The 12,141-nt window shown below is 39.6% G+C and overlaps 1 protein-coding gene across 2 annotated transcripts in view; it reads right to left on the reverse strand.

The window, feature by feature from the left end:
* Positions 1-184: 184 nt before the first annotated feature.
* PDSS1 (decaprenyl diphosphate synthase subunit 1) overlaps positions 185-12,141 on the reverse strand; it is a 22,213-nt gene continuing 10,256 nt past the window's right edge. For both annotated transcript variants that reach the window (XM_036405492.2, XM_036405500.2), the window contains 6 exons: positions 11,053-11,164; positions 10,855-10,964; positions 5,127-5,207; positions 4,834-4,947; positions 1,377-1,457; positions 185-651 (listed from right to left, as the gene is read on the reverse strand). In XM_036405492.2, coding sequence (XP_036261385.1) covers positions 511-651; positions 1,377-1,457; positions 4,834-4,947; positions 5,127-5,207; positions 10,855-10,964; positions 11,053-11,164 — 639 coding nt within the window. In that variant the 3' untranslated portion in view covers positions 185-510. The remainder of the gene's footprint in view (positions 652-1,376; positions 1,458-4,833; positions 4,948-5,126; positions 5,208-10,854; positions 10,965-11,052; positions 11,165-12,141) is intronic.

Genomic DNA, 12,141 nt, shown 5'->3' on the forward strand with positions numbered 1-12,141 from the left:
CAATTAAAATCCACTTGTAGTCTTTTACAGTAAACCAGTATCTCTAGCTATATACAATGCCAGGTGCTTCTGTTAAGTAGCCAGGGAAACATCCAAACCCTCTCTCTTCAGAGGAGTTTACCAGCTCCTGTACATGCATGCTCTCTTTATTAGTGTAAACAAGTGAAATTTGGAACAGCTTCAGTTCTCATACACTGATTTATATTTATTTTCATTGTGGCCTTTGTGCATCAACATGTAAACATCTTCCCCATCACCCACAATCAATAGCCCCCACTAAAACAATTGTACAGCACTGTTTGATTTGCTCTGAATTGCATGGCTTCCTTCAGTAAAACACTTTAAACTTTAGTTAAAAAAAAAAGAAAGTAAAGTAAAACTTAAAAAAAAAAGGAGTTTTTTTTTTTAAAAAAATAATTTTTGGTGGCTTGTGTTGGAAGCAAAAACTTTTGAAATAAATGTAGGCACAGTCTGGTAAAGTAGCTGCCAGAAGGAGTGGAAGGAGCTCTCTCACTTGTCCCGCATGAGAACCATTTCTGTCAGGTGCACCAGGGCCTCTCTCTCGGGGGACGGCCGCAGCTTGCGGATCTCGCGCGTGGCCGCATGGCAGTAGCGCTGGGCGAGGTAGGTGGTTTGCTGCACACCATCACTCTGAGGGAAGAGACAAAAGCAGGGACCTGATCAGCCTCCTGCTGCCTTCTGCCTCATCCAGGCACAGGGGGAGGTTCTAAGGTCAGTAAGTACACTCATACATTATATTCTGATGGGGAAAGAGGATTCGTTCTGTAATTGGGGAAGCCCACCTACCTGCCCCAAACTGTCCAAGTACTAAAACTCATCCATGCTAAAATAGCAACTCAGCCATTACAAAACAGCACTGGTATTAATAACAAAGTAGAAACTAATGGTTTATCCCTTCCCCTCCTGCCCTAAATAGAGGTGTACAAAACCCCCATGCTATTCTGAGAAATAGGTAATAATTTTGCACAGACCATTTCTCAGTCTTTTTAGACCAGAGTAATTTAAAACTGGTATAGGGTGTGCACTGCAGTTACAAGACTGACTGGAAATTACATGCCATTTATACCAGCTGTTGAATACAGCTATGCCTCAGCTGAAGAACTGAGTTCATGTGTGAACTTTTTACTTACACAGATTTTATGCTGTTGGAGGGAAAAAAAAAAAAAGTTCTTCAGTACCTAGCATTTCTGCTAAAATACTGTGCCAGAGGGAGACCTGAGTTGTTCTTACTTGGCATTGTACATTGCATGCTACACAGAAGGTATTTTCCAATGCAGCCTTGCTATTTTACTTGAGAGGCAATGAATTTCAGACTGAGCAGCAGGGAGAGCAGAAATATTTCATATCAGTCTTACCTGCAACACATATTTCCATGCACGTTCAACATCTCCTGGCTTACTGAATCTCCTCATTATCATAGCATTCATTTCTGGAAACTAAGCACAAAGGGAGAAGGTTTGTACTTGCTTTTGAGTTGTTTTCCATGTAGCTGCCTGCCATGCTAAGGTCAGAACACCACCAAAGTGCAGCCCTCTTCCCTGTCACTGCTGCTACAGCTACAGCTTTAGGTTTGTACTTGCAGTCTGCACAGGAATATAGCAGAGCCCAAACACTTATAACTGAAACCTGGCTCTGGCTCTGCTGGCTGTAGCCAATTGGAAGCAGAAGTCAGCACCTGCCATTTTAGCATCTTAAACAGATGTTCCAGTGTGGTAACTTCTGATGTGGCTACTGCCTGGTGAATAATCTGCATCAGATACTCTATCACAGATGATGATCAGTGTTGGCACTCCTGGAAGAAGCACCTCTGCCCCCACACATACAAAAGAACCTGGGATGTTGGTTGTTGCAATATTGTATAGTTCAACTTGTAAAATCCCCTCATGCAAACACTGGCTGTTACATTCTCTTACATTTTCCATTGTGCTGGTATATTATATACACAGATTTTTTTTTTTTTTAGTAAGATAAAAACAACAACTATAAGGTATTTTGTTTTCAGCCACATAGCATTTGTATTTAGCACTGCATGCTCAATTCCCTACAAATCAAGCAGGTAACTCAAGTCAGTTGTTTTGAGAAAAATCACATCACTTAGGTAAATATGCAGCCTCTTTCTTAAGACAGCCTAGAAACAGAAAAACCTAGTGCTTAACAAAATAAGGCTACAACTCAAGGCAGCTACTCCACAGAAGAATTCTTTTTAAGGGAAAGAAAGAGCTGTTTGTTCATGTTGCCTGAAAGGATTAGAGTCAAACAAAGATGATGTTATTGCCATATACTTGTAAATAATGATCTGCCTTCCTTGCACACCTTTGGGCCTGCAACTGCAGCTTTACAGCCTTGTTCAGGTACAAACATGTAGCACCCTTCAGTGCTGTGACAGTCTCCTATTACTCATACACAGTCTTGGAGATGCATTCAGAAGTTCAGTGATGACTCACACTTCATCTAAAAGAGGAAAGTCATGGCTTTTTCTAGATCCTAGCTTCCTTGCCAGGTAATGACAATTTAATTGCAGTGTTCATGCAATCAGTTTTCACATTATTCATATTTACAGTTATATAGGATGCATATGGGATCACTTTTTATATTTAAGCATTAAAGGACATGAAGATCCCCAAACTTGTAAGGCAGAGCTGTTATTAGCAATTCTGCCTATTTAGTGGGCAGCACATCAGCATTTAACAGGAATGCTTATAATAAAAATAAACCTTCCTTCTTCAGCTGTACTCATTTAAGAGGAGCTTTAGAATTAGCATACACTAGTGTATTTCCTTAAAAAATAAATGGGGTGTTGTTTTTTTTTACTGAGTGAGCTAACTTTAAATACTGAATAAATAGGTACTATATCAAGGTAAACATTTTTTTCTCCTTAATATTCTAATGCACAAAGGTGTATTTCAGAGGGAGGGGAGAGGAGAGGAAGAAAAGGCATCTGCCACTGGAGATCCAGAGCACATTAAAAACTAACAAATGTTTGTCAGGAAGACAACTGGAAGAGTACCAGCTACATGAAAGGATAGCAGCAATACTAATCTGAAAAGACAGCCTATAATTAATAATTACACTTTGGACTGTCTTCAAGTCCTGGCTCATAGGGTTTTTTCTCAGACACAAATATATGAAATATCTTTTAGTAGCATCATGAGTGTTGGTTGAAGCTCCACATTTTTTAGCACTCATGCTTTGTTTATATATCAGTTAAGTCTGCAGTGCTGTTGTTCCAGTTTCTTGAAAACAGCAGGACATTTGCAGCAAAGAAGCCTTCTGGTTAATGCAGGAAACTTTATAAGATGGTCAAGTTACATTTCAATGCAAAAATGTACACTTCCCATCTATCAAAGATACAAATGAGGAAAAAGTGGCCTACAAAGAACAAGATTTTACAATAGGAGTGACAGATTTTATTTTCTTTTATTTCTATGTTATGAACTAATTTATCTAGTAAAGCTAATTAAAAGACAGATGAAGTTCAAAGTCAGAGACAGACAACCCAAACAAATGAATAAGAAATAGTTTTAATTTAAAAATTGGAATATTCAACACCCACAAGACAATCAATGTCACCCATTCTCTGCCAAAACTGGGTATTTGCAACATGCCTTGTTTCCTTCTGCACGTGGCTTTAGCACACACAAAAACAGTTTTACAACTCCATCCTCCCTCTCTGCCTGAGTGTCTCACTGTTCTTTGGACAGCTCCAATTGCTATGACACAGTTCTGAAATAATGATTCAAGAATATGCTTGTGAAGCCCCCAGATGAGTATGGGGAGACACTGAGGACACAGAGAAGGTTGTTCTCAATATGCATTCATCTGCTTTGTCAGTTGGCTGATACTCTGTGCTCCTGTCTGTTCTGAGATACAGATCCTTGGAAATGCCCAAAGGATAAGGAAGCAAACAGATGTGAATGCTCCACCTGCCCCCACAACAGGCTCTTTTAGAGGGGGAAGTAAATGTCAAAGTTGTTGGGTTTTTTTAAATGATGTAGAACTTTTCCCATGTCAAGCTCTAAGCAATTCCACTGAGAGATCATAGATGAGAGCTCTGCTGGAACTAACTGTGCCAGCTTTTATATCACACTGTGGAGCCTGGTAGGAAGGACTGCTTTTTAAGTCCCAAATCTGCTTGCCTCTGGGGAACAAGACACTAGAGCAAGGAATTAAACCAGTTTCTTTCCTGTTTATGGATTAGCACAAATTTTAATGTTTTTCATGCTGCTCACAGTTCCATTTTCATTTTGCTCCTCCAAATAATTTCCAAGGCACTGAAAATCTTGACCAATTTTAAGCCTGTTTTATTTATGACAGTCCCTTTTCTCTTACCCAACCTGCAGACAGGAAACCTACTCATGTTTGTAAATGGATAATACTTGAGGACAAAGAAAAGAAAAGATCAAATCCAATAAATAAAGGTACCCACCTAAAGGCAAGGCAGGGATTTCAATTCTTGGCCCCAGATGGATACAAAGCCCAGAACAAGGCAAAAAAGCCTACATACACAGTCAAGCCCAGGAAGAGGATGTCTCAGGAGAAAACACAAGCAAGAAGCTACTTAGGAATAACCTACACAAAATGTCCTAAAACTCTCAATACCTAGAAGTGCCTAACAGTAAGTAGAGTTGTGCAGGAAGGTGTTTCTCAGAACTTACATGTGCACAGAATCCATCTGATACTGAACCTACTGATTTGCCACATGTGCCCAGGCCCCTCTCATCACTGACACTGGAGATCTGATGTGTTTCAGCTGGTCCTGTGAGGAGCAGTTTACACTTCTCAATTTGAGCAAACAGCTTCCTGCTGACTTACCTGTCGACAAGCAAATAAGACAGGGCCTGTGGCTAATCCAAGCTTGAGATCTGCTGCTGTTGGTTTCCCCAGATGGTCAGCACATGATGTAAAATCCAGCACATCATCTATCAACTAAAAAAATGAACATACAGATTATTTAAAATTTCTTTTTTAAGTATTACAGCTAAATACAGACTAATCCTTGTTAAAGACAAGATTTGTAGGAAGGATTAAGACAGCCCACTTTGATTTCTAAAACACTTTGGAGAAGTTTAGATTTTAGATTCCATTTAGTTCAACAAAAACACTACCTGAAAAGCTATGCCAACGTTTTTTCCATACTGGTACGCAATCTCATGAACTTTGGGGTCAGGGCAGCCTAGAATTGAAACCTGAAAAGACAAAAACCCCAAGTAAATAGAAAGCTTTAGTTAACTAAAAGTTAGCACTTTTAGCCCTTGACCATAGGTGTGACCCAGCCAGCACAGGCTGGAGGGATCTGGGAAAGGCAAAAAAAGCTGACTTGAGCACATTCTGGCATATCTCAGTTCATGGAGACACAAAACTGGCCAAGCTTACTAGAAAACAAGGCTGAACAGCAGTGCAGCCTTAAAACTACATTCACATCTGCAAAGAGATTAGCTTCATTAAATATTTATCAGGCTTAGAAATTACAATGCAAGGATAAAGAGAGAAGAAATGTGGATGCACTTTACATGCAGGGAGGGTAGTAGTTGTATCCAGTCCAGTGATGGGGAAATTAAACTAATTACATACATGAATCAGCCAGGGGATAATTGGAGGTCAGATAGCAGATAAATGGACATTACATGTCTCATAAAAGATTACAAAGCTGGATGTGTTGGACCTGGTACAGCAGGGGCAGTTGACATAAGGATGATTATTTTTAAGGTGATGTTAACTGTATCTGACTTGCTCAGGAAGATGACTTGATTAGCCTGCAGGCAAAGCTACTGAGGGATAATTAGTGGCAAAGAAAAGACAGCAAATGAAGAAAGCACACCAAGCTCACAAAGGTATCACTGAATTGAGATAAAACATTTTACGTGAATGTACAATCAACTACTTGAAAGACAGAAATTTTGCTGAATAAACTCCACAAAACTAAAATATACGACGTTAACTAAGGTTTGAGAATTAATATCTTGCCTGGAAGTAAGGGCATTTATGCTATTTGCATTTATGTACTGATTATACATTTTGCAAAATGAGGTTGGTTAAATACTCAGATTGATTTCAACTTTCAATAAACCAATTAGAACAGAGGACAAAAATCCACCCTGGTTTATTGCAGGCATCCAATTCTGCTGTGACCAATGCAAGGAGTGAAAATACATTTTACTTTAGACTAAAAATATATGCTAGGAAAACACAATATAAAAGAATAAGTATGTGTGTGTGTGTGTATGTATATGTATTCCTCTTTAGGACTGTGTAAGGTAGGTTCATAAAAAACCCCTCCAACCCCAAAACCAACCCCAAACAAATCCAGCAGTAGCTTTGGAGGTGAACGTGAAGATGGAAATAAGAAACAACATTATATCCTAATAAATGTGATGCAACTTGCACAAAATGAGAGACGATTTATGCAGCAGTGCACTTCATATCTGAGCATCAGAACACTTCCCAGTCATAACCTGCATCTGTTGATAATAACTAAACCCCAGAGGAATCTGGATGACTGAGAAATTAACAGCATCATACATTCTCCACTTTTACTTAAAAGAGGACAATATAGCAGGAAAATAATGCTACTTATCTCTAATAATCATACAAAATCCTGAAGGCTATTAAACAGAGAGAACTGCAAATATGAGATATTTAAATAGATGTTGCTAGGGACTATCACAGTAGAACATTTTGCCTTTTTATCCTCCTTTTGATGTTTGTCTCTTAAATAGCAGTATTTGCCCGAAGACCTAACATCTACTGCTGTACCACGCAAGCTTTTGGTTGCTTCTGTAATACAAATCACATAATGCCAGCATGGCAGGGGGACTGCATCCACCCTGTTCCAATGAAATCCTTACCTACCTCCACATTTCCTTCCATGTGGAGGATTAAAATACAGAATTCAGTGACAAAATCCTGCTTAATGGCAAAGGGTTGGAGTGGGCAGTAGCTGGCAGAGGGTGAGAGGAAGTGCTGTGTAAAGAAAAGAGCTTCCTCCATTTAACCTGAAAGGTCAATTCTTGTTCACAGACAAAAAAAGGACAAAAAAAAATTTAAAAATTCGGGAGATTTTTTCTGCCAGTTATCCTCAAGTGAACCACCCTCTGACCATGACCACATAATAAACCTGCAGTTGGGTTGTGTCTATCAGGGAGTTCCTTCAGGATGCAATTGCTCAAACTGCTCTTGTGGATTGTTGCCCCCAGCTGGACACTGGCCGGGCTGCAGCCAGGCTGCCTGTCACTCCCACACAGAGTTTAACTGGAGCTGTCCTGGGGTAATGCTCGGGGATAATACCCACATTTGCAAATACAAATCAGGATTACCAACTCAATACAGTGATGTGTGTTTAAATTATAAAACTCCCCCTTTGAAAACAGCCTAGAGCTCCCCAGATAGGAAGGACTGGCTCATGACAAATTTAATCTTGGAAGACTTCAAGCCTGTCCTCCACTAAATCATGATGAAAAATCCTTCCTAATACCAAGTGAAACAAATTCTTTAGAAATGTTCTTTGAATTCAGCAAAGCAGGACAATCTCCTTGGTGTTATTTCAAACACACTTTTTGCAAAAAAAGAAGCTGTTTGTGTTATGTTATATGAGAGACTATAAACCAATTCTGCCTCTTTACTGAATTTCACATCCATAAAATACATTATCAGCTCTGGGTAGATACATCTTGCTCTGATGTTTAATATGTGACAATATGGCAGCTGGAGTTGAAAGCATTTGCACATCTCTACCAGTGCTCTTTAGATCAGAGAGGAAAACCTGCTGCTGGGCCAGAATTTGCTTAAATAAACACTACAAGAGATGTTTGTTCTTGTAGTCCTAGATTTGTGGACTCCATGGAAAGGAAAAGGCTCTAAAATGTTCCCCTTTTCCAGCTATTCTTCTCCATGCCCATCTCCAGAAGCAGTCAGGTTCCTGCCTTCTCATTCCTGGCTCATCCATCCCTGTTTTTCTAGACAGGAGCAGTGTTCCTCTTTCCAGGAGAACCACAGAATAGTTTAGGGTGGAAGGAAACTCTGAAAGTCATCTGCTCAAAGGAGAGTCTACTTCACAGTCAGAGGTCTTATTTTCCTGGGCAGCAGCTGCACATGCTTGTAGGGTTTTTTGATGGAGCCCTGTGCACACACCAAACTAGGGACTGGTCAGAGCAGGAGCTTACAGGAATATCCAGAGCTTTAGACTTGGTTTCTTCAGTCCCTTCCACAGCCCTGCCTTACACAAGAGACACAAGCTTCCCTTAACATGGAAATCAACAATCTCTAGTGCACCCTTACACTCAAAGCAAGCAGGATTTAATCCTTCATCTGAAAGTATACCATACAAAATATAAATATATTTATGAGCCTCAGGAATTCACATTACTGCAGGGTTTAAAAAAGACAGAAAATCTGCTCGGGTTATTTTGCTATCTCCAGCTGGCCTGATGACTAAACAGAAATTCCACTCCAGCTTTATTGTTTCTGAATTCTTGAACTAAAGTCACCTCATGTTTCTCTGAAAAATGCCTTGCAGTAACTAAGGTTTCAATGACTCTGGGCCATCTGCCACTGCCTCCTTTTACAATACACTTTAATTGAAATTTTGGTTACATTCTCCCATGCAGAACTGTTGTAGAAATAAACTGGAGACTGGGATGGCTCTTAACATCTTGAACAGACTGTTCTCTCCCTAAGTCCTAACTTAAAGAATTTTGATTTAAATGCAGTAATGCTTTGGTGGTACAGAATGTATGACTTACATTGTATGTCTTGTTTAGACCTTTTTGCAGGAATACCCTCCTCTTCCATTTCTAAAGCATTGCACAATGGAATTCTAAGGTGCCACCTGAACCTGTTTGACATCTTCTTTCCAATTAATACTTGTATTTATTTAATCACAGCAACTAATCAGGTTTTTCCTATCATTAACAGGAACAGAACTGCTTCTAAAACCCATAGTCTCTTCTCTTAGTTTTGTCCCTGAAAACAAGATCTGAATACTCTTGAGTCCCTAACTGAATTCCCTTTCAAGATAGAACTGATGATCCTGCTTATCATTTTTGCTACAGAACACAGAACTTCCTTCTGATTCCACTTCTTCAGTAGCCAAAGCCATCTAAACAAAAAATCTCAACACTCACTCACATGCAACAACAAAAAAAAAAAACCCAAATCCCTCCCACCAAAAAAAAAAATCCCTTTTAACTCCTATCAATAGAGCTCTCCTAATCCATGCAGAAAGAAACTGAGGGAAAGATACATATTCAATTCATTGGTACTGTGTGCAGCAATAAGGATTTGCCATGAAGAGAGACCTTCTCTCTCTATTTTCCTTTCTAACACAAATTTTACAGCATATAAAATTCCAGCAGTTCAGCAATGGAACAACTCAGACCAGCCACTAGAAGAAAAGCAGCCAAACACCCCCCTGACCAGCATCACAGCCTCAGTCTTGAGGGAACTGCTTAAATCCTTAACTCTTGCAAGTCATGAAAAGGAAAAAGATTAAATTAGCACATCTGTAGGGAGAATCCACCCAGTGGGAATGTGATTTCTTCCATCTGCAAAGATTCTTTTAGGCAGACTGTCAAAATGAATATTAAAATTTGGGTATGTTTTTTCTGGGGTAGCAGAATAATGTCATGCTCTTCACTAATCTAGGTGCCTACTGATATAAAACAAGACTTGCAAAAGAAAATTGCCAGGGTCATATTGCCATTAATATGAGCAATCCAGAAGACTTAATTTCTTTCCTCCAACTAGAATAAAAGGTATTTTCCCTCCCCTGAAATCCATGTGTCTCATTCTACGTGATCATTTTGATATAAGCAATTTTCAACTGCTGTCTGTTGCACAAATGCACCAGTTCCCTGAGAACAAAGGAAGATGATTAACACTAGCACAGATTTTTACTCTAATTCTTTAAGAATTCCTGCTTGTTATAGAATCCATTAGCTATACTGCCTTTCACTAAAAAGAATAAACCAAACTCCCTTTGAGGGTGAAATTATTAGCCACCTCTATTTTCTGCACTAAAACTGAACATCTACTTTTGTGTAAGAATATAATCTTGAATTGGATCTTTTTGTAATCAAGTAAGAGAACTGAGTGACAGGGCTGGATAAAGTAATTGGTAATTAAAACCCCAGACAAATCAAGACAAATCAAGTACATGCTTCGGGTTTTTTACAATGTGATGTAGAGATATCAGGAAAATGTTTTCACCCAGAGGGTGGCTGGGCACTGGAAAGAGCTCCCCAGGGAAGTGGTCACAGCACCAAACCTGACAGAGCTCAAGAAGTGTTTGGACAGTGCTCTCAGCACATGGTGTGACTCTTGGGGTGTCCCATGCAGGGACAGGAGTTGGACTTGATGACCTTGATGGGCCCCTTCCAACACAGCTTATTCTCTGATTCTATGATAATTGTTTCCTCCCACTGTTACCACTTAAGGTCTCACTCAGCACCAATGAGTAGGGCCAGGTGTCAAAGAAGATTTAAAATCAAATTATAGGCTCAAAAATGATCAACTGAGTTTAAAACCACTGTATCAAAGTTCCAGAATTTCATAAATTGAAGATTGCCACTGTTATGATTATTTGAACCTTATTTTCATTCTTGAGAATAACAATAAATCTGTGTATAAATAAAAAACGCAAAGAAAAAGTGAAAACCAATATTGGAGGCTACACAGCTGAACTGTGATAAAATTCACAATCTCAAACCCATTCACGTTCTGGCAGAATACCATTTCAGGGTTTTGCTTTGGAGGGTCTCCAGAGCAAAGAGCAATACTGGTTTAGCTGTGAAGCTTACAGTATGGTATGTTAACTTCAGAAGAGACAGACGTACATACTGCTTTACAACTGTTTGCTATCAGACTCGCCGTCTTCTTAAAAGTCTTCTCGAGGTAGTGAGCAAATCTCTCATTCTCGTTTTCCTTGGAACCCAGCTGGAGGAATTCACCTAAAAAGTTGCACAGAAGGGAGGTTTTATTTGTGGGCTTACTGCTTAGGCAAGCAAATTGGAAGATAAAAACAGGAAAAAACCTTACCACGCACCAGATCTTCAATCACCTGAGTTAGAACAGAGATGATAGTGGTATTTCCAATTCGTGCTAAAGCTACAGAAGCAGCTGAGAGGATGAAGTCGCCAGCTAGAACAGCCTAACAACAACAAAAAGGTGATCCTGTGTTACTACAGACCATACAATTTCCTTTAACTGTCAGGAATCTACTCACATTACAAAACTTTCCCACATAAAGCACAGATATCTCATTTTAAGAGCGAAAAAACACATAACCAAATATGGACATCTGAGTAATTTTTGAGTCCCTATCAAATGGTACTGGTGATATTTCTCTGTATATGCACTGTCCCCCCTGTATGCAGTATGTGTTTGCTTATGAAGTTTTTTTGAACATTAGTTCTCTATTTGACCGTTCTCTTGTGGCTGTTACGCCATGTGAACTCTGAATTACCCCAAGTTCCTTCCTTGTATTTTCTGGTGAAGACCTTTCTTGTAATGCTCTGTGAAGAAAACACCAATTTAAAAAAAAAATTCCCGCTGACTGAAAACATTTTTGTGTTCACCACTGAATCAGCATTCAGGATGAGGTACAAGTTAAAAGTATTTCAATGCCAAAATCAGTAATAATCAGCAATAATCACAAAAGGGGCCAGGTTGGAAGGGGCCAGAATCGTCTGGTCCAACCTCCCTGCTCAAGCAGGGTCATCCCAGAACACATGGCACAGGATTGCATTCAGATGATTCTTGAATCTCTCCAGTGAGGGAGACTCCAAAGCCTCTCTGGACAATTTGTTCACATTCAGATGGAACTTCTGTGCATCAGTTTTTGTCCTCTGCCTCTTGTCCTATTACCTGAGAAGAGCCTGGATCCATCTTTGTGACACTGCTTTCAGATACGTACAGCGAGGGCCCCTCTCAGTCATCTCTTCTGGAGGCTGGACAGGTGCAACACTAACACACTTCAACCATTCATTATCTAATGCTTCCAACAGTTCAGAAAAAGAAAACACATTTGTCTCACTCACAAACCGTGCACACCTCTTCATATGTTTTCTGACACATTCCAAGACCTAGCCATAGTAACGTTACAAACCTCTAGGTATTTGTGCTCTG

This window comes from Molothrus ater, chromosome 1 (assembly GCF_012460135.2).
Source record: "Molothrus ater isolate BHLD 08-10-18 breed brown headed cowbird chromosome 1, BPBGC_Mater_1.1, whole genome shotgun sequence".
Taxonomy (NCBI): domain Eukaryota; kingdom Metazoa; phylum Chordata; class Aves; order Passeriformes; family Icteridae; genus Molothrus; species Molothrus ater.